This window comes from Naegleria lovaniensis (assembly GCF_003324165.1).
Source record: "Naegleria lovaniensis strain ATCC 30569 chromosome Unknown tig033, whole genome shotgun sequence".
NCBI lineage: Eukaryota > Heterolobosea > Eutetramitea > Acrasida > Naegleriidae > Naegleria > Naegleria lovaniensis.
Window position 1 is genome coordinate 183,313 of NW_025407854.1, and position 26,075 is coordinate 209,387.

Sequence of the window (26,075 nt, forward strand, 5' to 3'; positions counted from 1 at the left end):
TCCTTAGCCAATCCGATTTCTATCTGTCAAGCCTCTTATCACACATGATAAGCTTTGATCACTGATCTCACTTTTTGACGACATGAAGAGTATCACTCATCATATGGACACCATTAGAAACAAACAAGAAGAATGAATGGCTGCTCCTCCATCTCTCCCAAACTATCCATTTCACCAAAAACGAGCTTCGGACGTTGACCCATCACTTGCCATTCAAATTTAAAAAAAATGTTCAACCTGCGTTACTGGTTATTTTCCTTGTATCCCTCTAACTTTTTGTATCCACCCGTCATTTGGCTGCTAGTTCCAGTGTGTCTCTATGGTACAGCTATTTTGGTTGGTTTGTTGGGTGGAAGACAAATTCCTCTCGTTACTGTTCTTTCCAATGGAGATTTAATTCCTTCCTATAAATTCTCTGAAGATAGAGCATTGCCTCATTTGAAAGCAATTTCATTTGTACCAAATCCAGGACAGGATAGTGTTGGATCGTCTCTAGTGAGAGTTGCTGGTACTGCATCGTATTTCAAAGCAAGAGATTATATTTTGAGTCAAGTGAAGAAGGTTTATGATGTAAGTGTGTGTGTTCTGTTAAATATATGGAATATTGACTTGGAATTTATCATTTTTATAATGATGTATAATGATCGTAAACAACCACCGAAACAAACACGACATTCATCATTGTGCACTCTGATTGGCCAATCTATCATTATGACTCATTTTTTACAACCCTAACACATCATGATTGTTGCAACGTTATCCATGATCACAATTCTTCTCAACAATCCGAACCCTTTCTCATATATATACAACAACAATAACTTGCGAATAACACAATGACATTCTCATTGTCACTCACTCTAGTATCAATCATCAACACTTTGTAAAGTCGAATATGACGTTCAAAATTACAAACACTACAGCAACATTATCGTACGTGTGAGTCCAAACAACATGACCAATCCCAATGATTACTATGCCTTCTTGTTGAGTTCACACTATGACACGGTTGAATTCAGTGCTGGTGCTTCAAGCGATGGTACTGGTGTTGCAGTCATGTTAGAATTACTTGAAAATGTGGTCAATACGGTCGATAATGTGATCAAATATCCTGTGGTCTTCTTCTTTGGTGGTGGTACACAATATAATTCCGAAGCTACCAAAGTATTTATGAATCATCCTTGGTCAAGAAATTTGCTCCGTTTCATTAATATGGACTCGAGTGGAAGTGGTGGTGGTAAATCCATGGTATTCAGAGTGACTGATAACTCCATTTTGAATGAATACAATAATGCTCCTCATCCTTACATTTCTGTGATTGGTGAAGAAGTGATGAAATTGAAGACCAATTATGACACTGACTTTACAGTCTTCTCTGATAAGATTTATCGTAACAGCACCAATAGATTACCTAAATACTATTTAAAGGGTTACGATTATGGCTATTATTGGGATGGATATTTCCATGGCACTCAATATGACACCTATGATCGAATTTCACGTGGAACTTTACAACATTTGGGTGACAATGTATTGCATCAATTAATGAAAGTTGTCACAGATGATGCCATTATGGGAGGTACTGCTACTGATGATCCAGAATCCAATTATTTGGCTGATGAAGTCTATTTTGATGTCTTGGGTGGATTTTATGTTCATTTTAGTTTCCAATTGAGTCAAGCCATTCAAGGTATTATTGTGGTAGTTGATGTGGTCTTACCAATTGTATTGATTGTGGTCGATCACATGATTTCATTGCGTTATCATGATACCTCTTCTGTTTACCAATTATTCAAGAAGAGTATTAGTGGTTTACAAGCTCGTTTATTACTCATTTTCCTCTATTTCTGTAGTTATGGATTGTCTTTAGGGTTTGGTATTTTATTGGCTGCATTGACAGGTTCCATTGTGGATGGTATCAATGCCATGCCATGGTATCGTGATCCTGTATTGGCTGTCTTTTTATTTTCCACTCCAACTCTATTGGGAATGTTTATCAGTCAATTTGGTGTTCATTTAATTATCAATGCTGCCATTTCTTCATGTGGATGTTTCAAAATGTATAGAATTAGTTTGAGAAGCAAATCAGAACTTAAACGTGGTGAAAATACTGCTGCTCAAACATTGATTTATGCATCTGATAAGGAAAGATATCTTGCTTTGACTCTTTTCTGGGGATTGTTGACAGCTGTCAGTTTAATGACTCAACTCAAATCATTCTATATTGTTTACTTTTGGTCATTCTGTTTGAGTGGTATGCTTGTTTTACTTCTCGTTGTAGATCGTGTGATTATGTGGTCCTACATGATTGCTCGTAATCAAACTCGTGCCAAGGCATTAGAAGCAGCAGGAGCTGAAATGGGTGAAGAATTAACATCTGCAGGAGATGATGTCGATAAGAGAAAGAAATTCTTAGAACTTCGTAGAGCAAAGAAGAAGGACGACGAATTGTCCAAAGAAGATGAAAAGTATCTTGGTAAATTGGCAGCAAAGAGAAATATGAGACATGAAATTGCTGCAAAATTGAAGGAATTTTCTATTAGAGATTTCTTCCATGCTGTTCATTACCATCAATTGTATTGGGTGATTGTCATGGCTATTGCTTGCTGGCCACCAGCAACTGTTACTATTGACATTCTTGATCGAATGATTCACTTGATCATTCCATTGATGTCACGTGCTAGTTATCCAGTGTGTGGTGCAATGATTGGTTCTGTCATTGGTTTATTAATTTACTTGTTAACAATTTCATACATGCCAATTATGCATCGTGCTGCTAACTGGGGTAAAGCCATGATTTTGACTGGTGTTATTATTGCCATTGTGGGTATTATTGCAGTTTCAATGAGTGGATTCCAAAAACACTCTCCAAGAAAGGTCAGATTTACTCAAGTGAATAAGGTTGGACCAGTTAAACCAGATGGACTTGACACTGATGATTATTCAATTGCTGTGACAAGAACTACTCCAATTTCCTTTGACAGGAAATATTCCCTTGCGACGTTCACTATGGAGTCTTTTGATGGTATTGGTATTACTGGTCTGTTGAATCGATTTAAGGCTCATTATGGCTTTTCTGGTGGCTTTTTCAGAGAATCTTGTAAAGACTCCAAGTGTGAATTCATCATTCAGGAATCAGCCAAAGAGAAGCTTAATGTATTGACTTATCATTTGCATTTGAACCAATTTACAGTTTCAAACTACACTACAGCTATTGATGGTGACGACACTGTTGCTACCTTTGATATTACCCTGACATTGAAAGAAGGAATTACTTTGGCAGATTATACAGCAACTCTTGTTGGTGGTGACGGAACCTTGCAGAAATTCGCGCTAGCTTCCAGTGATCCAAACTATAACAACTTGTACTATGTCGATAGCTCAGGAACATCCAAGACCATCCACAAATATGCTATCCCACACACAACCACAAACATTTCTGCTTCTGTGAAATACAAGACCGCAGCAACCACCAAACCAACACTCAAGTTCTTTATCCGTCTCTATGATTGTGAATTAACTGCATCCGACGTTGTGAATTCCTTCCAAGCTCTCTATGTTTCTGATAAGTACTACGTCACCCCTCTAGGATCAACATCGTGTAAACTCCTTACAGAACAGTCCACCATCAATATTAACCTTTAAATATATTTAATCATTTTCTAATAAATTTATTTATTTTCATCCACAACATCTGATTCCTCTTCCAACTTTTCAAATTTAACCTCATTCAGTTCTTTCTTCTTTTTGAGGACCACGTTGAAAAACAAGAATTGCAACAAAATTGTGAAGTCCATGACCAATACTCCTGCACTACCAAGTATCCAAGGAAGCTATTATGAAAAGCAAAATGCACCATTTGTAAATTTTAATTGAAAAATCGAAACAATACTTACTCTTGAAACAATAAATTGCCAACTCGTATTGTAGAGGAACAAAGATGCAGCATAGGTGGTATTGCTTCAAGAAATATGTCACACATTCCCAGAATTTTCAAAATACAACTTACCCCATGAAAGCACAAATAAACAAAATTGGAGACAATCCATCAGTTGACATTCTACGGAACTATTTGAAAGTTTGAACCTCGATTGTGACAAAACGATTAGTAAACTTACATTCTTAATGATTTGTGGAATTCTAGAACCTAGATATAAACAAGTACTCAATGATCCAATAACATATCCAGCAATATCCTTTCCATAAATTGGCCAGTATTGATCGTTATAGTCAATAAAGTCCTCAGGAACTGACAATAATTTTCTTCCAACTCCACGATGTTCTCCAAAATTAGAGCTAGAGGTACTGAAACCAAATTGTTGCATCCAAAATAGACAAGCTGTGAAAAACAAAGCAGAAACGCCCAAAATTTTGCTATAGTTTTGCACATTGTTATTTCCGTCTCCATTGTGAGAAATAAGTGATTGAGTTTCGTCTGTACCGAGATAGGTCACTGCTACTTGGTTTACATTGTTTTCACCATCTTCGAAACCATTAATATTAATATTATTCTGTGCTCTCTTTTGTTTTATCCTGTCTTTGAGTTTATAATAAATATATTGTCCAATTAAAATAAAATCCATGAGAACGTAGTATACTGCCGTCGCTATCTGTGTTGCTAATTGATCTGCCAAAATTGAACCAATTAAATTCAAAGAGTCTCCCAAAATCCACTGCAGAAGAAATGCAGGTGCTAATGATTCAGCGTTTGATTTTCTATAATTTTCAATAATTTGTGGAAGATTTGCGAAAAGCCAAAAACCGATACTACTCAGCCCAATCCAAAACGAGGCTTGCTCTAATGGGGTTCGGATGCATGCTCCTAATACCGAGTACATCCAGGGAATATAATGGTATCCATCAAGCACAAGAGGAATACAATTAGCTGTATCATTTGTGGTATTGGAAGCATTATTCGAGTCCATGATGATAGAAAACATCGTGGGTACGATGGGAATGGGATGAAAATTGATGTTCATGATGATGTTAATAAAATACCGATGTATTGGGAACGAATTCAATTGTTGAACGGTATCGGGTGTTGATGATGAATGAAATAGTTGGCAAGACTCGAGATGCAAAATTTTTTCGAAGCAATAACGATGACCTTCCGATTACAAAGATTTTATGAAGACGTCTTTCCTACGCTCGCATTTGGAGAAATGGACACTTTGGTGTGATTTTGGTATTCAAATGATAATGGAGAATTCTTTGTAAATTTGTGTGAAATGAGAATAATTTCTCTATTGAGGACATGTTATCAATCAAGAAAGGACATCATCTTATTTCAGGTAAATGAGCATTCTACTCTGTGAGCAGGTCACATTCATTCCCAAAGAGAAGCATTCCTCCGTTAAGAACTGTTGAGCGCTAATACTTTTGAATGTGCTCTCCTTACTAACCCATATTGTGTTTCCTCCTTCTTCATGTAAAATTATTACATTATTGAATGGACATGTTTCAACTTTCGTTATTTTGACAATGGGTTGGGCCAACGAGGAAAAAGAAACGAATGTCAATTTGACGGTTTCATCGAAATTCGTTGCAATGCTCCTCCATGGCCCTTTCTTCAGTTTTTTTGCAAGATCTAAGGGAACAATTAAACCCTCGCTATTAGTTTTCTTATCATCTGTTAAAAACATTAAGCAAGAGAAAAAATCAACACTGTACATCATCACTTACACACATGAAGTAGAGGATATTGTTTGGTACATGCCATTCCTCTCAAGAAAGAAGGGTCCTGTAAGGTTAGGATACATCTCATTACTCCCTTTTCAATTGCAAATATATCCATTACAGTAGATCGTTCGTATTCTCTCTCAAATGTAAACCAAGTGGTGGTCTCCGTAGCACCAATATACGAGGGAAAGGATTTTATCACTAATCCTCTATTCTCAGAGTTATTATTAAGGGGCTTGAAAATTAAATTATCCATCAAGGCCTGTAAATCAACCAGAGATGCTCTTTGCCTAGGGCCAATGTTTCCATGCATATTTGGGCCACACACTCTTATGGGGAAAAAGTATGACATGGTAGCGTGTGCTCCTAACACTTTTACAGGACCATTGATCAGTAATTTAGTTGGCTCGTAGATGCATGTTTTTGGGCTAATCCAATCTTCAGATGTCTTCACATGGCAACTCAACTGGCTCATTTCATTGCTGTTTAAAACTCAACAAGTAAGTAATGTGTAAATACTAAGAATAACGAACCTTCCACAGCCATAGATATTACCGTCTTCACATTCAAAAATACTATGGCTAGCTCCACAAGTCACGCGTAAACATCCTCTCTTTTTCTCAATATCAAAAAACCTATTTTTGTGAGCATAAATTCCTTCAATACCTTCAACTTCATAACCAAGACCAATCTCACCGTTTTGATTACTACCTAAAACATAAACACTTCCGTTACTAAATGTGTAAGCCTACCCAATACAATCCATCAAACAAAACAAACCTGAAAACAAAAATATAGTGATCTAATCCACTTGCACACTGAAGCAATGAAACCTCAGGCGGGTAGTCAAATAGAGTTTTGTTTTCATCCTTTAGGACTTTGTGCCTAATACTCAACTCGGGAAATTCAATGGTCTCAACGCTACTACACACAATTTGGTCAGAGCCTTGTGTAGAATGAAGTTCTTCGTATGAAATCAATTTACAAAATAAGGATGGCGTGAAATGATCATCAAGATTGTCCAATTTAGATCTACTTTGTGTTGAAACACTTGAGAGAGTACCCGTATCTTCTCTCGGAGAAGTAGTGTTCTTTTCTCCACTCATATTTGGTGATCTTAGTAATGCACTGTGAAGTTTAAGATTCCTTATTCGTTCCGAAATTGGAGAGGACGAGATTGTACTCGATGATTTTCGTTCCTTGCTACCTCCATCATCATTTTCACGTCCATGAGGCGAGCCCCAAACCAGCTTAGAACTGGGAAACTCCCTTCTATATTTTGTAGTGGGAGTGAGTGGAGAGAAGGACGAGTTCACAGTAGTAATGGTTTTACCATTGTTCATAGAATGGGTTGAGTCTTCTCTTTCTTCCCTTGCGCTTTCGGGAGATGAGTGAAATTGTTGATGGAGTGAATGTAGGCTCATTTTTTCCTTAAACATATGAATTTGATAATATTCATGCAAATATTTGCAACATATCTGTATTTTCTCAAAAAGTAAAATCATGATGATTACTGTTGTAATTCCTCATTACTAGGCTCATATGTTGGAGGTACTTCTTTATCGGCCGTTAGAGCCTTTACCTCCTCAGTAAAATGTTCTGGTTGATCAAACACAGACATTGATTCTTTGACATCGTCCCGAAAAGCTTCTAACGATCCCATACGCCTCATGAGAGCTTCTGTGATCATGATCAAATTAGTTCCTCCCGCATTCGCGAGCTGATACTTTTTGATGGGATATAAGAGAGCTACTATATATTGACTTCTTGTCGCCTTGGTGAATGACATCATATTTCCATAGAGGTCTAACAGTTGTGTAAAGAATCCTTTTTCCACAAACTTGACAATGTGAGAGGGTTCAGCAGTGGCTGAAAAATTAATCATCACATATAATCCTTCTGTGATAATAGGTTCATGATTTGTAGACAATAACTCCAAAACTCTAGGAAAGATATCAGGATCTGAAATAATCTTTTCACAACACGTAACACTTTCAGAAACAATATTTGATAAAGTCCACAACGTTTCTTTTTGAATTGCCCTCTTTGTGTGTGTCAGTAAAGCAAGGATGTGATCCAGAAATCCATATTTCAAAACAATTTCTTCACTACCATCCTCAAGCAGTAGATTTCCAAATGTTCTTATTGAAGCTACAAGTGATTATTATGTGAATCAAAAGTTCAATATTTTCAAAATTAATAATTTTTGGTGAATACACTTCATATTTTCAATAATTTATACTTACGTATCACAACAGATGTTACTGAATATTGTGTCAAAAGATCCACTAGTCGTTTCATAAATTCAGGGGATTCTTTCATTAAAGATACACATTCAAAACTTTCTGAGATGTAACTTAGTGCCCAGCAAGTATCTGTCAAAATTTCTTCATTATTATGGAAGATAAAATTCATAAAAGCAGGAAGTGCTTGAAGTAGATAACGAGTGGGTGGAATGGGTTTCATTCTCACTAAATTGGAGAGACACCAAGCGGCTAACAATTTCAGAAATTCATTGAATTTGATTTGAAACTTTAAATATCCAAAAAAAAACATACCATTTTTCATGTCGCTCAACACGAAGGTGCCAAGCCATCCATCCCTCAATGCTTGAACAACTTTTTTAATGGCTCCTCTCTGTAGAGCCAAATCTCTTGCATAAGGACTATCACCAGCGAAATTGCCAATAGCCCAAACAGCCTGTCCAACCACTGCAAAATTTCCACTGTCCAGTAAATCAATCATTCGTTCAATGCACTTCAATGAAATGATGTATCGAGTGTGTTCCGTCGTACCACTTGCCACATTGGTCAATGCCCAAGCACATTCATGTTGAAGAGAATGCAATCGAAAGATTGGAACTTTGGCTCTTTTCTTTGTAGTCATTTCGTTATTATTAGTATTATTATCGGTGGTTGTCTGAGTTGTGTCGTTATGATCCACATTGCTCGTATCAATAAATTCAAAATAGTTTTCAAGATAGGACCGAGAAAGAAATTTTGTCATGTAGACACAAGCTCCTGAATCCACAACTTCTTGAATCGGTGGATTGACCTCTACAGAGAGTAGTCGTCTAATGATTCTTACAGCTTCATAAATCACATCCATGCCATTGAACTCGGGATCGAGAAGTAACACAAAATATGACAAACGAGAAAGAGTGCACACAGAAGGAATATTCTTTCTTCGTTTCATATTCTTGGATATTCCTAGAACTTTGTTTGTAAATTGCTTCAATCTTTGATCTCGTTCTCGAAGTTTTGATACTCGTACGCGAATCAATTGCTGGAGTGGGCCATCATTTGGCGGATTGGGTGAATCTACCAAACGAGTGTCGTCGGAACAAGCACTTTCATCTTCTTCCATGTCATGTTCTGCTTCAATATTGTTTTCATCGTGTGTACTTTCGCGCAACGGTTGTTCTGTCTCGGCTGCTTCTTGAGCATTCTCAGCTTCAGTAGGAATTAAACTCATTTTTTCTATTTAATCCTTGAACTTGTATTTAAAAATCTTGTTGAGTTTATTGGAGTTGTTTGGGTGCTGTTGTTTGTTGATTTTTGTCCCTATGTACATTGTTTTGAGATTTCTTGCCAAGCACCACGACATTGAAAGAGAAATTCTCTAATCTAAATTCTTTGGTAAATGTCTTTCTATCAATCACGCAATTCGGCTTCTTTCGAATGAAAACATAAACGTCCAAAATGCGACCATTTTCCAACAACTGGGCTGATATCGTGTGATGAGATCGAGGAGATGACTCTAACGCTTGAGCCATTCTCAGTTGATTGTGTTTGAGGACTTTCAAAACAAGAGCCACTTGCTGTTCTTGCCCCATCTTTACTACTTGTTTCTCTTCTCGAATTGCTACGTTTTTCACATAATTTTGGAAAGCTTTCTTTTGATGCTCAAAGTCAGTGCTCATTGTGCTGCATCCAGCTGACGAAATTTGATCATTAGAAAATTCATGATTTGATGAAGATACAGGTGAAGCCAAACTGTTTCGATAGGAATCAAGAGATGGAACTTTGAAAGGGGAGCTTGGTATCGAAGTGTTTGTGCTCTGAAGGGAGTATGTTGGAGGTGGAGTTTGCAACAAGGCAGATACAGGAGGAAGAATAAAAGCTTCATTTGGTTGTACTTGTTCTATGGTGCGTTGCTGATGATGATGGCTGTTATTAGTAATATTGAGATTTGGAGTGATGGTTGCTACTGGTACAGGTTTATGGATGTTGTTGTGAGCAGTTGAGATATTTACAAAATTACTGGTTTGGGCATGGTTCGTTGAAAAAGATGGTTGCAACAAGGGAGGTAATACGACATTGTTTGTTGCTCTTGTTTCATGGGGAGATTGTGGTTGGTGGTAATAAGAAGAAGTGATTGGAGTGTTGATGATTGGAGGTTGCTGTTGTAGTGGATTGCGTTTTGTGGGTGAACTAGAAGAGGGAAGTGTTCGTGTTGCTGTTTGCGTGCTGCCACTGCTACTCCGTATAGGTGATGGTGTTGTTGGTACAACTACTACAGGGCTGACCGTGCTGAAGGACCCCGACGAAGACGACGATGAAGAATAAAATACGTCCATAACGATCAGGTGTTGATTGTTTTTGTGTGGGGAGGACAAACGGGTATTTTTTTTGAAGTTACTGAACAGCCCTATTTCAAAGGCAAGTGTGGAAATGCGGCCTAAACAGGTAGAAAAGACGAGTAAGGCATTAGAGATTCGTTTGAATTGTCGAGCTTTTGGAAATCAGGTGTTGCTCCCTGTGACGCATCCTGCCTCAGTTTGTCAATGGATGGTGCAAGGTGGACTCCGTGCTCGGATCTTTGCTTGGCGATCTCTTGTTGCAATTCCGTAATACGCGTAATGAAAATTGTGTACCAATTTTTATTTATCACAAGATCTTACAACACAAACTTGCTTATTCCATCGTAATTACTTGTGCTTCGAGATATGGATGGGTTTAAATTTCTGCTGATGTCCGTACTGATTGTAGAGCTTCTTGTAATACCACTTCCATACGAGCTTATTCCACTCTTTGAAATAGAGCTAATGGCATAATTGCTTTGGCTGGCCTTGATTCTGCGGGCTTCTCTTCTCGTTTGAATGGAATTTGGCTTTCGTTCCCTCTTTGGAAGCTTATCTTTATATTGTTTTCTCACCTTATAGCCACGAAGGAATTTTTGAATACAAATAGCTGCAATTTGTTCCTTCAAGGTGACACAATCCTTGTAAATAAGGGAGGCAGTACGCCGATTTTGTACATCTAAAGCGGTAGCATCTCTTAAAATTTCTCCAATGTTCTTCTCTAATTTTGGATGATTCAATAGTGGAGAGAACTTGTTTGAATAATTATCATTTCCAAGCACAACTCTCAACGCATCAATGAGTGTCATATTCTGTGTCTTGAGTGTTTTGATATCAATTTTGTGATACAGTAAAAGCTCAATCATGACGGAGGCAACGCTGAACACGTCTGAGGCAGGATTGGCCATTGAGGACACCTTGTATTCTGGTGCTGAATAATCACTTTTAACTGTGAATGGAATTTTCTCATCTTTCCTCAAACAAAATGCAAAATCAGAGAAAACAATGTTCAAATTTTCATCTAAAAGGATGTTTCCAGGGTTGATGTTTCCATGAACCCATCCATTCTCATTCAAGTATATGAGACCTTCAAAGCACTGACAAAGTATTTTGGAAAATAATACCGGAGTCAAAACAATTCTAGGTTTTTTTCTCAAAAAGCATTCAATTAAGTCTCCAGTCGAATAATATTGTAGTACAATATGCTTGGATATGTGATCTGTGATATGATCTTCATCAGTGTAATCAAAGCTGTCGATATACTTTGAGATATATTTGTTGTTCATTTGTTTTAATACCTTAATCTCTCTCTCATAGAACTCCTCATTACCAAGAGTACATTTTTTCATTGCCATATTATGTCTTGTTCTTTCGTCTTTCACCAAAATTATTGATCCACAAGCATTTCTTTTCAATAATCGTTCGCAAAATAGCGTTTCTCTCTTCTTTTTACCTTCCAGTACTGAAAAGCACAAGAGGTGAAAAATCATTTAACAAACACAATACTTACAATTATCAGGTAAATCATTTTGTTGACCTTGATCTATGGCAGGAGTTGCATATAGATCAATTCTATTGGAGTCATTATCAATGCTATCTCTTCCACCACAAAGGAAGCATGCAAATAACTTTCTGATACCTGTTAGCTTGGCGGTGTTTTCATCTTCAATAAGATTAGCTTTTTGTTGTTTGTCATTCAGCGGATCTTTCATACTGATATTTACGGAGGACTGTTATTGGAAATGGTTAGAAAAATGTAACCATTACACATTGCAATGATCATAAACTTACATATCTACTGCTTTTCCTTCGATCAAACATTTCAGCGCTCAGTGTTTCTGATTCTTCATCATCTTCGTCCATGTCTATTACAACCTGAGCAACGGATTCAAAATTATGCAATTGAAAATCTTCTCCCTCTCCTGCCAAGTGAGGGCTGTCAGCTCCAGAGTGGAAATAATGAGACTCACCATTCCCCAATGATGCAAAGCTGTCGTGATATTCTTCCAATTCTTCCTCTACATGTACTTTGTGATGTCTTGATGGTTCGTCCCGTTCTGAAAGGGAATTTAATCGAGAAACTAGGTGATCAGAAGATGGTCTAAATTGAGATAGAATACACTCTTTTGCAATTGTAAGGAGTGATCTGATAAAGGTCGATGATGCCTTTGCCCCAAATCTTGCAGTGACTTTTTCTTGAACATCGACTTTCCATTCAAAATTTTCGGAATGTGGGTTGATGTCTCTCATTGTCAACATTTTGAGAATTAGTAAACCGAACATGTAAACATCATTTTCTTTAGAGAACTCTGTGTGATGAGTAACTTCGGGAGCATAATTAAAATCAATTCCTACATGAAGGATGTATGAAATACCAATACCAGGAAATTGGAGAATAGCTCTTTTGGCTTGATATTTAGAGGTGCCATCATAGCTTCTATTGTTGACTAGCAAAACACTGTGTGAATATAAATTGTTGTGAGTTAGTTCCGATCGGTGCAATTGTCTCAAACCATTTGCCACGTCTAAAAGAATATGCTTCAAAAATCCAAAATCATTCAGTAAATTCACAGCATTGACGTCCGTAAAAACATCCTCCAATGTTTTTAACTGCTGTGATTGATAGGTATTCATGACATTGGAGTCTCTGCATATGAGATAATATGTAGCATCATATTCTTCTTCATCTTTGTAGGCTTCATCATACGAAATCACATTAGGCATTAATTTGTTGTTGTCAATCAACTTTTTGAAAAGTCTTCCAGTTTGCAATAATGTTCCGTGGTGAACAAACACCAAGCAACTTGGCGAGGCTGGTGTATTTTCTGTGTATTGAAACACTTGAACAACATCAGAGGCATGTTGATAAATCAATTTTGGTTGCTTGAAATGTTCCGTAAATTGATCAAAAGTCATCAGTTTGGAATTTCCTCCGGAGAATGATTGAAGACTTAGTGATGATGTACTTCTCATATCTATCATTTTCTGATTGTTTAAAGTGTTTGTTGTCTTCTGTACAATAATTGGTCGTTGGGTGATTATTAATTTCAAATTTCTAAATCAATAGGTTGATGATGGAATGTTAGTGGTGCTCTTCGATCGGTAACAAATAGTTGTTGTTCTCTGAGAGGGCTCGGAATAACAACCATCAACAATCAAAAACAAGCAGGCGTTGTCGTTGAGCTATTTTTTGTGTCAGAACGCATGGACTTGTTTGGCAAGTTGTATTATCTGAGTTTGAACAGCTCGAAAAATAAACAAACGTGTTGTTTCTTTTTGAGCATTTGTTGATCTTTGTCTCAAGGTTCATTCAAGCAAGAACAAGACAAAAAATTCAAACAAAAACACGTATTTGATAAACCAGGGTCTCAAAAATCCATTTAAATAAGCTTCATCTATCGATTATTATTCATCAGCAACTCATCAGTAAATGATGGCTGTTTGGGATTGTATTCCCCTCTTCAAATTTATTCCCTAATGATAATTGAGTTTTTACACTCTGATCAAGCCAGAACGCAAAGCATGCTTGACTAGATCATCATGTTTCAGGCTGTGGATGGAATCTTGGAAGTTTCTTTATCTTGGTTTGGTTCACTGCCCTCTTATTGGGATGAACGTTGGCGGATGCTTTGAGTATTGAGGAAAAAGGAAGTTGAATTTATTGCTAATTAATTCCACAAAACGTCTTGTTTTGAAACTCTAACAATGACCATCATATTCGAGGTATTTTCGATTACATCTGGAATAAATGTCGATATTCTTTTTCTGTTGAAATATTTTGGTAGAAGATAATGAGTACGATAATGTTACATCGTCGACGGCCTTAATGTATTCCCTCAAGAAACCATCAAAGCCCAATGAAAGAGAAAAGTTCTACTCGCCCTAACTACCGATGAATTAAAAAGAAAAACTCTATTGAATTACGTGGGTTAGAATTAGTGAACCCTTAAATTTAAAAAAAATATTCATTTTCACCATGCCTTATTACTCACAAGAAGACCCTTATTATCCAAAACTCAACAGATACAACAACAACAACAACAATAACCAAACCACAGTGGAGCCATCGAGTCGAACACACTATTCAAACTACGACCGAAACTATGCCAACAGGGACAAAACAAAAGTTTACTACAGAAAAGTCGTCTATGAAAATTATGTATGGCCAGACAGAAGAGAGAACTCTCACTGTGAACAGATTCTTCATTACCACGATCCTGTCATTGAAGACGACGTTGTTTTTGACAGAACGTTGAGAATTCTTCAAGATAATGCTCCAAGAGAGCCTTATAGAAGACGGAGAGATGAGTTGAAGAGTGTCATCCATTGGGGACAAAGAAAGTTGCTCATGTCTGAAATTGAATTTCTCACAGAGTTTGGATTTCCTGGTGCCACTGTTGTGTATGCAGGAGCTGCTCCTGGTAATCATACAAACTTCTTGAGCGAGATGTTTCCTGATTTGTTTTTTGTTTTAGTGGATCCAAGTCCTTTTGTGTGTCGACCAACAGACAAAATTAAAATAATTAATGATTATTTCACAGACGACCTTGCCAAAGAATATTCTGGAAAGAATGTTTTATTTATTAGTGATATACGAACCGCAGAACCACAAAGAATGAGTGAGGATGAGGTTGAAAAATGTGTTGCTTGGGACAACCAAGCTCAGATGAACTGGCACCACTTGCTTAAACCAAAAATGTCCATGCTTAAATTTCGATTGCCTTACAAGTCTGACATCACTCCGTTCATGGAGTACTTGGATGGTGAGATTTATTTACCAGTGTGGGGTCCTCAGACAACATCAGAGACGAGATTGATTTGTAAGGGTGGTTGTGGTACAAAAATTTATGACACACAAATGTATCAAGATCAAATGTTTTTCTTCAATACTAGAACTAGAGTTTATTATTATCCACATGATGTCGATGCTGTTGGAATGGATCATTGCTATGACTGTAGATCAGAGGTTTATATTTTGGAATTGTTTTTAAAAAGATACAACATGGTTGAGTATGGAACAGAAACGGACGAAAAAAGGAGGAGAGAAATTTTGAACAAATCTGTTGCCGAATGGTCTGAGAAAATATCCAAAGTCATTTCAAGCAAAAACGTGACTTTGGCTACCTACGAAAAAGTTCCAATCGTTTCTCAGAGACCAAAAGAGCTTCACAAGATTTACGAAACTGACAAGATTAGAGTTTCCAAGGAGACAAAGGACAATCCCAAAAAACGTCGAAATGATGATGTGTACAACAGCGACATCATACATACAGAGTACGACATTGCATCAGATGCCATTACACAGACAGAAAAGAAAAAGAAGTGATGTAGAAACTTTTTGTTAAATAAAGTATGGTTAGTTGTTCGATCATTTGTGAGCTCTTATATCTGGACATGGTCACAAGTTTTGTGGAGAAAAGGAATTGAATAGACAGTGAAAGAGATTTCAATTTGTTCTGTGGCAAGCTCAAATCCCGATTTTCGCAATCAGTAGTGCAAGATGTTCAAGAGTGAAATTAATGTTAAGGCAGAGGACTCAAAATAGGGCCAGCGTTATGTCCAACGAAATGGATTAGTTGTCCAGAAACAAAAAGCCTGAAAAAAATTTCAACAAAAACACGTGTTTTTGACAAACTGTTGTACCTTGGTGGCGAGTCCACGAATGGCAGCAACAACCAAAGAAAAAGATCCTCGTTGCTCAGATGTCTCGGTTGTTCTTAATCTTTCTCGGACTCTGTGTGGCCCTAACTGCCATTTCTATTCCGTTCAAGCCAATCAGGACAAGACATTTACATTCAATCATTCGTTACATTTCAAAGAGCACCCAACATCATCAACAAGTAGAGGTTGAAAGATTTAAAGTCCAAACCAAATGTGTCCTCTCAACTCTCGCCCGAACCATAAGCCTTTAAAAATTGTTCAATTTTCTGATATTCATTATGATGCTTTTGAAGATCCTCCAACATTACCTAAACATTTAGAAAAAGAAATGATTGAAAAAGTCAAATTAGAACAACCTGATTATGTGGTCATTACTGGAGATTTTGTTCATGGTGAGGTTCAAGTATCTGCTCCAAAGTTATCGCGAGAAGTATTGAAACCAATTTCAAATATTTTGAAGGAAATTCATGCAGACTCTAAAATGAGAATGTTTGGAGTTTTGGGAAATCATGATTTACATGCTGGTCAACGACAATTGTTAATTTCTGTACTCGAACGAGAAGGTGGTGTTCGAATTTTAGATAACGATTTTTATTACAACGAGAAGGATCAAATATTGTTGATGGGACTCCCTGATTATGACAAGGACTATTTTAATACTGTTATGGTTGAACATCGAATGAAAAACGCTAACATTGCACAGTGTGCAACAAGAATTGTGCTTTCACATATTCCTGACAGTGCTGATTGCTTGTTGTTAAACAAGGACAGTAAGGGTCGATGTAGAGCCAATCTTAATGTTCAAATCATACTTTCAGGCCATACCCATGGAGGTCAATTTAGAATTCCAGGCATGAGAGAGGGAATAATTGCATACATGTTTAGAAATTTGCCAGACTCTTTGATGAATTTTTTACTTGCCGCAATTAGAATGTCAAACCCAGTTGAACACTGGGAATGGAGCGGTGGAATGTTTGAAAAGGATGCAAACAGTAATGAATTACATAGTCTTAGAGAACCTGTATTGAAGTTGAGTGAAAACAAGACTTATGTTAATGTCAACAGAGGCGTTGGGAGTCATTTTGGATTTCGATTATTTTGTCATCCGGAAATGACAGTTCTTGAATTGGAATGAATTTGGTGTCTATGGAATGAGATAAATTTGAGTTTTTGGGAGCAAACCCCTAATTTCATTAGAAAATTTTCATACTGCAATTCAGTAATTTCTGTGAAAATAAAGATTAGAAAATATAAGGAAATTATTGAGGCAACTGTTTGCAACGAGGGCTCGTCTCAGACTGTCACTCCAAGTTGAAGAATGTGATACTTACCATCAACTTCAAATGTTGACAAAAAGTGACAGCAGTTCCATTTCGACTTTGACCTTCAAATTGATGTTCAAATTGAAAATACGCAAAAAAAAATGAGCACAAACAGGTGAGTCTACCCATCAATTCTTTTTACTCATCATAATTCCAGTTCTTTTATTAAGATTGGTATTATCGGAAAGCCATCTTGTGGAAAGAGCACACTATTAAATGCCATTGCTGATGCGAATGCAAAAACAGGAAATTATCCTTTCACCACCATTGAGCCAAACCATGTACGTGAATCAATATAATGATTTTTTATAGAATCAATAATCTACAAATTAACTTGTGATGAATACTTCATCAATACATAGGGAACAGCTTTATATAGAGCAAGCATTCCATGTCCTTGTGCAGAATTTGAATTGCAAAAGTTTTGTAAACCAAAGTATGGAAAATGTGTCAATTCTGTGAGATACATTCCAATTAGTGTGATGGTATGTCGTCATCAAACTGTGTTCTAATAATTATTTTTTAATTTAAAAAGGACGTTGCTGGATTAGTTCCAGGCGCTTCTTTGGTAAGATTTCATAGTATTTAATTTTTTTTATATTTTGGAATGATACACAATAGGGAAAAGGTAAATATTTTTTAATGAACAATCTTTAATTGACGCCTCTACTTAAGGCTTGGGAAACAAATTTCTGGATGATTTAAGACATGCACACGTATTGATTCATGTATTGGACGTCTCTGGAACCACCAATGAAAAAGGAGAGAACTGTGAAGGATATGATCCAATAAGTGACATTGAATGGCTGGAAAAAGAAATCCACGACTGGATTTTTAATAATTTATGGAGCAGATGGGATAGTATTGTAAGAAAGCATCGACAATGCAAAAATACTATTACTGAAACATTTTCACAACAGCTTAGTGGATACGGGTGCAATAGAAAATTTATTGTTGCATTTTGTGACCATCTTGCTCGAACAATGACTCAACTACTTGATGACACTGTGAACGAAGAAGAAAAAAGAAATCTCTACTCCAAACACATCAAACCACTCGACAAGTGGTCTGAAGAAGATCTTCATGCATTTGTTTCTATATTTGTGGAATTCAGGTTTCCAACTCTGTACGCGTTAAACAAGATTGACCACAAAGCAAGCTCAAAATATATTAACAAATTTTATGAGAAGTATGATAATGATAGAATAGTGCTCACCTCAGCACTAGCTGAATGTTTTTTAAAGACGATGAGGAAAAAGGGATATGTTTTATACAATGAAGGTGATAGTGAAGTGAAGACATTTGAAGATTTTGACGAAAATGATGAAGAAAGGGTAAGTATTTAGAAATGTATTGGGTAATCGTCAACTATGGAATTCATCTTACATCAAAGAAATTACTGAAACCAATCACGGATCAGAAAAATTTACAAATCTTACAAAACATTAAGGATTTTGTACTTGCAAGATTTGATTCAACAGGAGTTATGGAAGCCATAAAAAAGGCTGTAGATCTTCAAGAGCCTGTAATTATTTATCCAGTGAATCAGAATATTACTCAAGTGTCAGAGCACATGAAAGATCGAGAGGGTGTAGAAGATTTAAGAGTTTTCGAAGATGTAGCCCTCATGAGATATGGTAGCTCTGTTAAAAGTTTTGTGAGCAAATTCTACCGTTCTATCATACCAACGGAGCAGCAAGTTATTTCAGAATCTGGAAAACCAATGCTCCCTCCCTATTACGTAGAAGGTATCGATGGAAGAAGGCTTGCTGAACATCATCTCTTTAAAAAGGATTGCAACAATATCATTCGAGTAGTATTCACAGGCCATTAAATTAAATAAATTTCTATCATAGAAATATTAATATGTTCACATCTTTCAAACAAAATTGTATATTTTCAAAAATTATTACACATGAAATGCCAATAGACCAATCAAACATGCAAGTGCCAGCGATACAGAAAATTTGAAAGAATTTCCACTACTGATTGCCTTTCCTCCAAGCGAGCATGGAGATGGATTTCCAACCTCCGTAGAACAGAAATAATCCAATTTTTTGTTTTGTTCTGCAACATCCCAAACAGGCTGAAGAGCCCAGTTAATAGCACCTTCGTCACGTGCCCAACACTTCACAATATTTTGATTTTCAACATTGGTGACACATTCGGAAATTGTGAAAATATTGAAATTAGTTAGAATCATCATGTCACCTATTCCACACTCAATACTTACACCGTAGGCATAATCTTTGCAAACCGAGTAACAAATCTCATATGGAACGATCGTACCATTACCTGTATTATTGCAAACAGGAAATGCACGAGCACAAGCAAAATTTTTCCAAGCATCCCTACAAGAAGCTTCATAGGGAAGAAACTTGATGTACTAGAATATACATTAGAAATGTTTGTCTCCACATCTTTGTAATTATCTTGTATGCATCTGTTGAAAATAATTTGAAATAATTATAATAATTATAATAATTATAAATATTGGTCAAATGTTTCCCGAATTCGTATCATCACTTTGACCCAAATAATTAAACCTACATGCTACTTCCTGCTGGTATATACGCAGCACAAAAACTTAGGTCGCTCGGAGGCGCACCACACGATTTACACGTCGGTAATGAATGTATTGTCGTAGTAGTCATGAGTAACATTAGGACAGCAACGATTGTGGTGGAAATAATACGTATACAACGTTGATGAGCTCTATTTGAGCACTGACATGATGATGACATTTGTTGGGATACTCGCGGTGATGTGATTTTATTTTGTTGTTGGCAATTTTTCACTGACGTTTGTGATGGAGAGCAATGAATGTGGATAACTTTCTCAAATTACAATAAATTAATTTTGAAAGCGGAAGAGGATGTGTTTGATGATGATACAATGACCTCTTCTCGAATAATGTTATTTTCTAATTGTTCTTGATCATTGTTGGGCGAGTCCACTTGTTCAGAAATATCATCATCATTTTCGTTGATCGAAGGTTTGAACCAACTTCCAACTTGTACTTGTTTTCTCTCTATGGCTGATGAAGGCGTCATGAACCCACAAGCCTTTCCACGAAAACTAACAGCACTTTTTGTAGAGTTTGAAGGTAACGTATTTGAATATCCTAATGGTTTAAAAGTAACACGTTCCAATCCACAACTGGGAAGCGTAGTATAAGGATCATATTTTGATGCAATTAAAAACCCGGTTAGTGAAGCCATATCATGATTTCGTTTCTTCTCTTTAAATATTCTATGTTTTTCTCTATAAGAAGCCAGTTGTTCTTGGATGGAAGGTGTATTATTATTTGATGCAGAGGAGGATGAGCTTGTTGTTGTTGTACTCACCATAGCCGATGCATTGTCGTTATTATTGGTCAGTGATGATGGTAATGATGAAGGATTCATTTTCATGTATGGGTTAGCTCACAAGAAGAGCACTCTGCTTAAATTGGTGTATTTTTAGGAGCTTATTAGAAATTAGACAATTAGTGCAGCCTTTGAGTTTGCTGGTTGATTGAGAAGAACACTTTTTCAAGATAACGACAATGTTTTAATTTTTCGAAACGTGTTGTTTAAAATTAAAAAACAAAATCTTTTAGAGAGCAAGGACTCATTCGTTGAATTCAATGAATAGAATCATGAGCCAAGTGACATCCCGAGCTTCCAGGATGACTCAACTCCTAACGGAGAGATTCAAACCAGTTCTTGTTCTCAATTTAGAAGACCAATCCCATAGACATGCGCATCACGTGGAAATGAAAAACTCGAACAGCAGCAGCAATGGAGAAACTCATTTCGATTTATTAATTGTGAGTGAGAGTTTTGACGGAAAAAAGTTGATTGAGAGACATCGTATGGTGAATGAAGTGGTAAACGAGGAATTCAAGAATGGATTACATGCACTCTCAATCAAAGCCAAAACACCATCGGAATATGAAAAACAACTGAACAACAAGTAATTGTTGTTTTAGATTTTCGATCGAAAGAATATGCTCTCTTCCCTTCAACAGTAAAAAAATAACAATTTTGATTCCGATTGCTTCTCGTGTCTGGTATTCGAATTAGCATTCATCATTCAAAATTTCTCTTGTGATTCCTATTGTAAATATATCACAACAAGCACAGCATAATAACATGTCGGAAACACTCCCATCAACAATAACGTTAAACGTGGGAGGCCAATTATTTACAACGAGTAGATTTACACTCTCTCAACAAGTAGGAAAAAACGAGTTGGAACATGTTTTAGCCTCTATAGTAAATGGAAAGCATGCCATAGAGAAAGATCGTGATGGCAATATTTTCATTGATCGGGATGGAACTTATTTTCATTATATATTAAATTACTTGAGAAACGGAGGAAATCTTTCACAAACAATATTGCCATCAGTGAGGTATCAACCACTTATTGCAAGGAGTCTACAATTAGAAGCAGGTTATTACGGACTTACTGAATTAGTGGATTACTTTACTGTACAACGATGGTTATTGAAAAGGAGGTTTCAATTAGCAAATTGCCATCCCAATGTCGTAGTATTAGATGGAGGAAAGACGTTAATTTGTAAAGAATCAAGTGGGAAAAATTGGTATTCTGTATCATCCAAATATCCTATAATTAATATGGATTATTCAACTCATGTTTCAAGCCATGAAACAGGTCTTGATACATATGACGAAGAAGCCAAAGAATTTGATGGCGATGAAGGGTTTGCCGACGTTGAGGAAGTCAATGGATTTCCATCCAGCAACAATTACTACCTTAATATGGCTGGTGTGACATCGGTCGACGGAAATGTTACTGATGTATCAAACTATCAAAATCATGCATCATCACAATCACGACAGAATCCTCAAGTTGATGAGATACAGATCACAGCATCCAAACTGTCAATTTATTTTGGAAACATGAAACTGTTGAAATTTCACGTCAAAAATTACTACGAAATTGTTATTGAGAATACTAAGAATTTTAACATTGTACTCGGAATTTCCAAGCAAAAGACATCGTATTTGTAAGTTATTGATTGCTCAACCATGTACAATTTTCTTATATGCCATCCATTCAGCCATGACTCTTGGACAGTTGGATTTATTGCGAATTCATACGGATTCAATGTTTGGTCAATGAAAAAGTATACAAAAAAGACTCAAATCGAGTAGTAAGTACTTTATTGTAAAAAGTAATGTTTGACAAAAGTCACATTGTACTATAGTGGAGAACGATGTGAACGTGGTGATCGAGTAGGCATGTACGTTAATACAGCGTTAGGATACATTGAATATTTCAGGAATGGAAGAAGTATGGGCATTGCTTTTGACGGCCTTACTAAAGAGCTCTCTGAAGGGAATTGGTATGTGGTAGTGAGCTTGTATAATCAAGGAGATTGTGTCACATTAAACACAAACGCCGTTGCACCTCTCTCTGTACGAGAAGAAGAATATCTCAACAGTAACAATAACAAGATGGAAGAATTGAAATAAATTGTACAGCTTTGCAACACAAAAACTTAAAAAAATGAAGAACGGGAAACGAAGCAACAGACGCGATGATGACCGTCGGAATTTAGAAAATGCTCTTGATTTGTTGGAACAACTATTCTCACTCATTGATATGATACAGGTTTCATTTTCTAATATTTATAAAGTCATTTCCATACCGATTCAGTACGTCGGAAGAAAAATCGGAGAACAAAGCAGTAAAATTGGATCAAACGTTTTTGATACATTACTTGATTTATTTACACCAGTACAAACTCTTTTTGATCAATATCAAACATGTAGGTGAGATGTTGTTTAGGAATCTTTAAATTTTCAATATTTTAAAGATTATGGCTATTACCGAGGAGCAACCTATTTCAATCCTAATGAATTATTTGTCACAAGAGTGTTCAATTATTTCGAAAGGATAATCAATAATTTTCAAGAAAGGGTTAAAAAGACATTTACTGAAGACAAGAATGTTGGATTTTCACAGTATTTATTGAAGACAGTCATTATTGGAGGATTGTTTTTAGTTTGGAGAGCTTTGTATATTTGGTGGAGATTTAAGAAGGACGCGAGTCGATCAAGCCAATTTAATAGTTCTAATTTCATTGATGGCAATGTCATTCAGTCTTTTGTAGATAATGAAAGTCTTTCTCAACACTTACAGAATAGAAAAGAATGGGAACAACTAAGAAGAAATCCATTTTCACACTCAACATCTGATCTGGCTTATTTGAACTCGCCTCAATACCATCTACAAAGTCCTTACTTTCCTCTTCGGATTGGTCCCAACGAAAGAGAGCGAAATTTCTTTACCTATTTTCCATCGTATCGAAATCGAGTTGAAGATTTAGAATTTAGAGAAGACACAAATTCTGCGCCTGCTTCTCTTTCATCAAATATCAACAGAAGTAGCGCTCTCTATAATAATAATGGTATAGGTCCCTCTCGATTCTACAATGACATGCTTAGAAACAGAACTCTCATTGGATTGCGAAGAAATAATACTCTTCAAAGAGAAAGTCAGTTTTCACAACTTGTTGGAAATGGTTTTAATACCCTCCCATCACTTCAACGACGCCCTACTCTCATGGATATGATCACGGTACTTCCTACACATCTCCATATCTTGAGAATGGTAATCCTTTCGATACAGATATTCAACCTTATCAAAATCAACTTTATTCATCCATATCAGATAACATTTAACAAACTGAATATAAGGGAGTTGAGAGAAGATATTGATTTATTGAATCTTTTGTTTAAACAAACTCTCCAAGTCAATATCTACAAATGACAATCGACGCTTAGAGAGTGACGAAGAAGAAGAATTTGAATTCTGATCCATTTTTGAAATATTCTCAACGTTTAACACATTCTTGTGAAAATGGAGCATTGGAGATGATGAAGATGGACCATGCTGCATTGCTTTCTTAAACGAAAATGTTGGATGATTAAATCCGTGACGATAAGGGTAATAGTCATTTTCGTCCTCATCCATACTCATGATGGTATTTTCATCAATAATGGAAGCATTAGTGGATTGATCCATCTTCATCATTTGCTCTCGAATACCAAAGACATCATCTTCATTATGATGAGGATGGTTAGAATTATGGGATGAATAAGAGGTGGTGAGTGTGGGACTTTTACTTGAGGCGGTGGATGTCGTTGATGTCGTTGAGGATGTGTGTTGTTGTGAAATGGGTGATTTCTTCTGATTCAGTGAAGACATTAAATTATGATATTCAGTCGATGAGATGGAATGTTTCCTTAATGAATGTGACACAGCACTTCCAGAGATGGGATGATGATGAGGGAATGTGATCTGATGAGGGACTACAGAAATGACACTTTTTCTTCTTCTCTTGGCAATGGTGGACGTGACATGTTTTTCATGGGGTGACGATTGAAGTTGTGTATGAGAATGTTGTTGCTGTTCATGAAAATGATGCGACAGAGAATTGGATTCCATCATGGGATCAGAATCTTGAATCGTTCTTGTCTTGTTTACAGGTGGGAAAACAAATTTAGAAAACATGGGATCTTCATTCATGATGGGATTACTATCTTCATGGGAGTTGAGACTTTCTTCATGATGATTCGACAAGTCTTGGTTGGTATTATTGAGGGAGGAGTGGTGTGGATCATCATCAGCCTGAGTGATCATTGAGGGAACCACATTCTTGGACATGTGAACAACAAGATTTGCGGGAGCACCAAAACAAGCACCTGCTGGTTGCATCATCATACTGGATTCACTGTTCGTAGGAGAGGTAGTCGTCGTTGCAGAGGTAGCAGCCAAAGTAGGAATGTTATTGGTCATTTCTGGGCACTCAAATTAGGATAACAAGGTTGTGAGTTAGAGAAAATAAGAGAACGGCACACAAGCGAGAGGTAGGTGTATATATGTGTATGACTAACGCTGTGAAAGCGTGCAACTAGTTAGAAGTTGAGGAAGTTATGGATAACACGATCGGAGAGAGCTTTATGAAACACGTCAAAGATACTTTCTCTTGTTTTTAACACACAACGATTGACAATTGATAATTATCACACACAAGATCGATGTTTCGCTGATTGCAGTAGTAGTATGATTCAGGGAGAGAGAAGAGGAATATTGTTGTCCTCTTTTAATTATTTCTTTTGTTATTGCAAATGAGCAAAAGATATCCATATAGACAACGTATTCTACATTTTCTCGTTGAAGGATAACACCTTTTTTGTATGTTTTCCTGATTATACGAGTAAGAACGAGTGGTGTGCACAATTATGATAGAAACAAATCAGTTATTTAGCTAATAATGGGTTTGAGAGAGCGAGAGCATGTTTCATGCAATGATAGCGCTTTGATGCTCGAAAAAGTACCTATTGAGAAAAGCTCTCGACAGCCAAATGCTGAATGGAGGCAAATCCAGTTTGGATTCAATCCATGAGTTTTCAATATTCTTTTCAGAGGAGGGTGAAGAAGAGATATTCTCTCTTATGGAGAAGAAGGGTGCTAGTGAATTCCTTCATGCCACATGATGCTGACCTTAATGAGAGAGAGGTTGTAGCATTGAAAAAAGTTGTAAACATTCGAATGAAAGTAGTGAAGTTCTAATCCATTGAACCTGCACTCTTTCTATCACTCTTTGAATCCTCTTTGAATGATAATATCTGTCGCAGATTATAATATTAAATTTTATGAAGCAGTTCGCTGTTTTTCACTTCAAAATGCACTCCGCGAAATGCAAGTCTCTTTTTGAACCGAAAAAAACGATCTAACTCCGAATTGAATGACGACGAGGCTTGTGCATTGATCCGTTACATCCTCTCAACAATAGTTTTGAACAAGAAGAAATT

General features: G+C 36.6%; 14 protein-coding genes across 14 annotated transcripts; 6 read left to right on the forward strand and 8 right to left on the reverse strand.

The window, feature by feature from the left end:
* Positions 1-228: 228 nt before the first annotated feature.
* Positions 229-3,645, forward strand: C9374_008153 (uncharacterized protein; the record flags this gene model as incomplete). Its single annotated transcript, XM_044698198.1, has 2 exons — positions 229-570; positions 865-3,645. 2 exons carry the CDS (start codon positions 229-231, stop codon positions 3,643-3,645), a joined length of 3,123 nt encoding a protein of 1,040 aa, XP_044545776.1.
* Positions 3,646-3,671: 26 nt separating this feature from the next.
* C9374_008154 (uncharacterized protein) lies at positions 3,672-4,979 on the reverse strand (the record flags this gene model as incomplete). The annotated part of the gene is made up of 4 exons (XM_044698199.1): positions 3,672-3,833; positions 3,897-3,960; positions 4,010-4,068; positions 4,119-4,979. 4 exons carry the CDS (start codon positions 4,977-4,979, stop codon positions 3,672-3,674), a joined length of 1,146 nt encoding a protein of 381 aa, XP_044545777.1.
* Positions 4,980-5,282: 303 nt separating this feature from the next.
* C9374_008155 (uncharacterized protein) lies at positions 5,283-7,118 on the reverse strand (the record flags this gene model as incomplete). The annotated part of the gene is made up of 4 exons (XM_044698200.1): positions 5,283-5,629; positions 5,683-6,161; positions 6,213-6,413; positions 6,460-7,118. 4 exons carry the CDS (start codon positions 7,116-7,118, stop codon positions 5,283-5,285), a joined length of 1,686 nt encoding a protein of 561 aa, XP_044545778.1.
* A 71-nt stretch (positions 7,119-7,189) lies between these two features.
* On the reverse strand, positions 7,190-9,153 carry C9374_008156 (uncharacterized protein; the record flags this gene model as incomplete). Its single annotated transcript, XM_044698201.1, has 3 exons — positions 7,190-7,830; positions 7,926-8,174; positions 8,238-9,153. The coding sequence occupies 3 exons, from the start codon at positions 9,151-9,153 to the stop codon at positions 7,190-7,192; spliced, it is 1,806 nt and encodes a 601-aa protein (XP_044545779.1).
* A 46-nt stretch (positions 9,154-9,199) lies between these two features.
* On the reverse strand, positions 9,200-10,258 carry C9374_008157 (uncharacterized protein; the record flags this gene model as incomplete). The annotated part of the gene is made up of 1 exon (XM_044698202.1): positions 9,200-10,258. One exon carries the CDS (start codon positions 10,256-10,258, stop codon positions 9,200-9,202), a length of 1,059 nt encoding a protein of 352 aa, XP_044545780.1.
* A 320-nt stretch (positions 10,259-10,578) lies between these two features.
* Positions 10,579-13,243, reverse strand: C9374_008158 (uncharacterized protein; the record flags this gene model as incomplete). Its single annotated transcript, XM_044698203.1, has 3 exons — positions 10,579-11,723; positions 11,772-11,991; positions 12,053-13,243. 3 exons carry the CDS (start codon positions 13,241-13,243, stop codon positions 10,579-10,581), a joined length of 2,556 nt encoding a protein of 851 aa, XP_044545781.1.
* Positions 13,244-14,237: 994 nt separating this feature from the next.
* On the forward strand, positions 14,238-15,587 carry C9374_008159 (uncharacterized protein; the record flags this gene model as incomplete). The annotated part of the gene is made up of 1 exon (XM_044698204.1): positions 14,238-15,587. The coding sequence occupies one exon, from the start codon at positions 14,238-14,240 to the stop codon at positions 15,585-15,587; it is 1,350 nt and encodes a 449-aa protein (XP_044545782.1).
* A 546-nt stretch (positions 15,588-16,133) lies between these two features.
* Positions 16,134-17,057, forward strand: C9374_008160 (uncharacterized protein; the record flags this gene model as incomplete). The annotated part of the gene is made up of 1 exon (XM_044698206.1): positions 16,134-17,057. The coding sequence occupies one exon, from the start codon at positions 16,134-16,136 to the stop codon at positions 17,055-17,057; it is 924 nt and encodes a 307-aa protein (XP_044545783.1).
* Positions 17,058-17,345: 288 nt separating this feature from the next.
* C9374_008161 (uncharacterized protein) lies at positions 17,346-19,078 on the forward strand (the record flags this gene model as incomplete). The annotated part of the gene is made up of 7 exons (XM_044698207.1): positions 17,346-17,359; positions 17,402-17,525; positions 17,607-17,729; positions 17,780-17,812; positions 17,866-17,872; positions 17,920-18,578; positions 18,638-19,078. 7 exons carry the CDS (start codon positions 17,346-17,348, stop codon positions 19,076-19,078), a joined length of 1,401 nt encoding a protein of 466 aa, XP_044545784.1.
* Positions 19,079-19,153: 75 nt separating this feature from the next.
* Positions 19,154-19,988, reverse strand: C9374_008162 (uncharacterized protein; the record flags this gene model as incomplete). Its single annotated transcript, XM_044698208.1, has 4 exons — positions 19,154-19,372; positions 19,478-19,539; positions 19,632-19,687; positions 19,795-19,988. The coding sequence occupies 4 exons, from the start codon at positions 19,986-19,988 to the stop codon at positions 19,154-19,156; spliced, it is 531 nt and encodes a 176-aa protein (XP_044545785.1).
* Positions 19,989-20,087: 99 nt separating this feature from the next.
* Positions 20,088-20,651, reverse strand: C9374_008163 (uncharacterized protein; the record flags this gene model as incomplete). The annotated part of the gene is made up of 1 exon (XM_044698209.1): positions 20,088-20,651. One exon carries the CDS (start codon positions 20,649-20,651, stop codon positions 20,088-20,090), a length of 564 nt encoding a protein of 187 aa, XP_044545786.1.
* A 729-nt stretch (positions 20,652-21,380) lies between these two features.
* Positions 21,381-22,727, forward strand: C9374_008164 (uncharacterized protein; the record flags this gene model as incomplete). Its single annotated transcript, XM_044698210.1, has 3 exons — positions 21,381-22,258; positions 22,313-22,405; positions 22,460-22,727. 3 exons carry the CDS (start codon positions 21,381-21,383, stop codon positions 22,725-22,727), a joined length of 1,239 nt encoding a protein of 412 aa, XP_044545787.1.
* Positions 22,728-22,761: 34 nt separating this feature from the next.
* C9374_008165 (uncharacterized protein) lies at positions 22,762-23,939 on the forward strand (the record flags this gene model as incomplete). The annotated part of the gene is made up of 3 exons (XM_044698211.1): positions 22,762-23,023; positions 23,072-23,752; positions 23,887-23,939. 3 exons carry the CDS (start codon positions 22,762-22,764, stop codon positions 23,937-23,939), a joined length of 996 nt encoding a protein of 331 aa, XP_044545788.1.
* A 37-nt stretch (positions 23,940-23,976) lies between these two features.
* C9374_008166 (uncharacterized protein) lies at positions 23,977-25,056 on the reverse strand (the record flags this gene model as incomplete). The annotated part of the gene is made up of 1 exon (XM_044698212.1): positions 23,977-25,056. One exon carries the CDS (start codon positions 25,054-25,056, stop codon positions 23,977-23,979), a length of 1,080 nt encoding a protein of 359 aa, XP_044545789.1.
* Between the last annotated feature and the right edge of the window lie 1,019 nt (positions 25,057-26,075).